The 1,737-nt window shown below is 52.3% G+C and overlaps 1 protein-coding gene across 1 annotated transcript; it reads right to left on the minus strand.

The window, feature by feature from the left end:
• Nucleotides 1-558: 558 nt before the first annotated feature.
• IER3 (immediate early response 3) lies at nt 559-1,465 on the minus strand. Its single transcript, XM_044268324.1, has one exon. The coding sequence runs from the start codon at nt 1,458-1,460 to the stop codon at nt 912-914; it is 549 nt and encodes a 182-aa protein (XP_044124259.1). The 5' UTR covers nt 1,461-1,465; the 3' UTR covers nt 559-911.
• Between the last annotated feature and the right edge of the window lie 272 nt (nt 1,466-1,737).

Raw genomic sequence — 1,737 nt, forward strand, 5'->3', positions numbered from 1 at the left:
TGCACTTTTCACTATTGGACTTGTTATAGTACATGAGATAACGATGAGGTAGATGTTGGACAGATATCATATAGATAGACCCACAATAATGGACATTTTGGGATTACTTCTCTGGATTCGCAGATTAATGACACTTTTGTTTTTTCTAATTAATAACATTCTCATTTCATTATAATGTTCCTGTAACATTATTTCCCAATCCGCGGTGACGTTGCGCCTCTTCCGCTTTCCTCACTTACGGTTCCATGTTTCGCGTACTTCCTAACCACAATGCAGAAGTTCTGCGGTGTCCACTACTACTCCCAACACACAGACATCCGACAAGTGGGAGTTGTCATTATAGGCTGCGTCGGCCCAACCACAGAGGCAGGAATATTTGCGGGGCCCCTCGCTGGCTGTGATGTGGCCGCAAGTATTGAGTCTGCGCCCCCCCCCCCCTTTTAGCAGTTTGGGGTGCTGTGCCCTGTCCAGAGCGCCCACACCTAGTGCCACCTACCCCACTGGCATCATGCCCTCCGCTTAAAAAGACAGGTTATAGAAAAGACTCGAAACAAGAAATAAAGTCAATATCAATTTATTTGCACAAATTCTCAGAATCATGTAACACAAATATTATTAAATATCAGCATAAATATTATAATAATAATCATATAAATAGTCATAAATAAACAAACAGATCCTCAGTGCAAGTCCTTCAAGTGTCATCTCATGAACAGTCCCTGCAAGTCTGCATTTAGTGCATAGTACTTGTATAGTCTCTTGCTTGCAGCGTGGCCCCTGGGGCCCTTTCAAGCATTTAGTCCCCTTTCATTCCCCCCTCTGGAGGGGGTTGCAAATTCGGGGTTCACAGGCTCAGCAGCGCCCCCAGGCTGTAGTGCGTGGTGTGAAGACAGGTGGGTGCCCGCAGGGTCTCAGCGCTGGTGGTACAGCCAGCTGAGGGTGATGTCGTTGACTGGCACCTGGTAGCTGACATTGCAGAAGGGTATTGCAGGCTCCGGGGCGTGGGGTAGCAGGGCGCTAGGCTGAAGCCCATGTAGCCCCCCGGCAGTCGGCAGCGCCAGCTCCTCCGGTACCGCATCCTCGCAGCAGATCTGCACGAACACCAGCAGGCAGAGCAGGTACAACCAGCGCAGGGGTCTGTCAGTCTCCGGGGGAGGCAGGTATCTCCGCACCTTGGCTGGATACAACACCCGGCGACATCGCTTCCCTTTGGCCCCTGAGGGCCTCCTCCTGTGCAGAGGATTCACCGGAGCGCTATTCACAGACTCCACATCAAAGGTGAAGATTTCCGGGTGGCTGTTCCTGGGCGGCAGCAGGGTGAGCAGCCTGGGCGGCTCAGTGTCAGTGTCCGAGCCGCTGTCCTGCAGGGACAGGACGGGCAGGGGGATCTGTCTCCGCCGGCTCATTCTATCGTTAGATTCCAGGCACATAGTAATGAAAGCAGCCGTAGTGTTAGCCATGTGCGAGCTCGTGATGATGAGGAGAAGGGAGAGAGCAGCACATTATATACAGGCGGCGACCACGCCCCCTGCTGCGGCGCCACCAATCAGAGGTGTCCAGGAGAGAAAAGACTCGAAGAACTGGATGGGACCGAGGATGGAGATGAAAGGCGGGAAAGTCCGGGAGACAGAGAGCTGAGGGGGGAAAGTGCTGCCATAGTATATACTGAGGGGGGAAGTGCTGCCATAGTATATACTGAGGGGGGAAAGTGCTGCCATAGTATATACTGAGGGGGGA

Source organism: Bufo gargarizans, chromosome 9 (genome assembly GCF_014858855.1).
Source record: "Bufo gargarizans isolate SCDJY-AF-19 chromosome 9, ASM1485885v1, whole genome shotgun sequence".
In the NCBI taxonomy this organism is placed as follows: domain Eukaryota; kingdom Metazoa; phylum Chordata; class Amphibia; order Anura; family Bufonidae; genus Bufo; species Bufo gargarizans.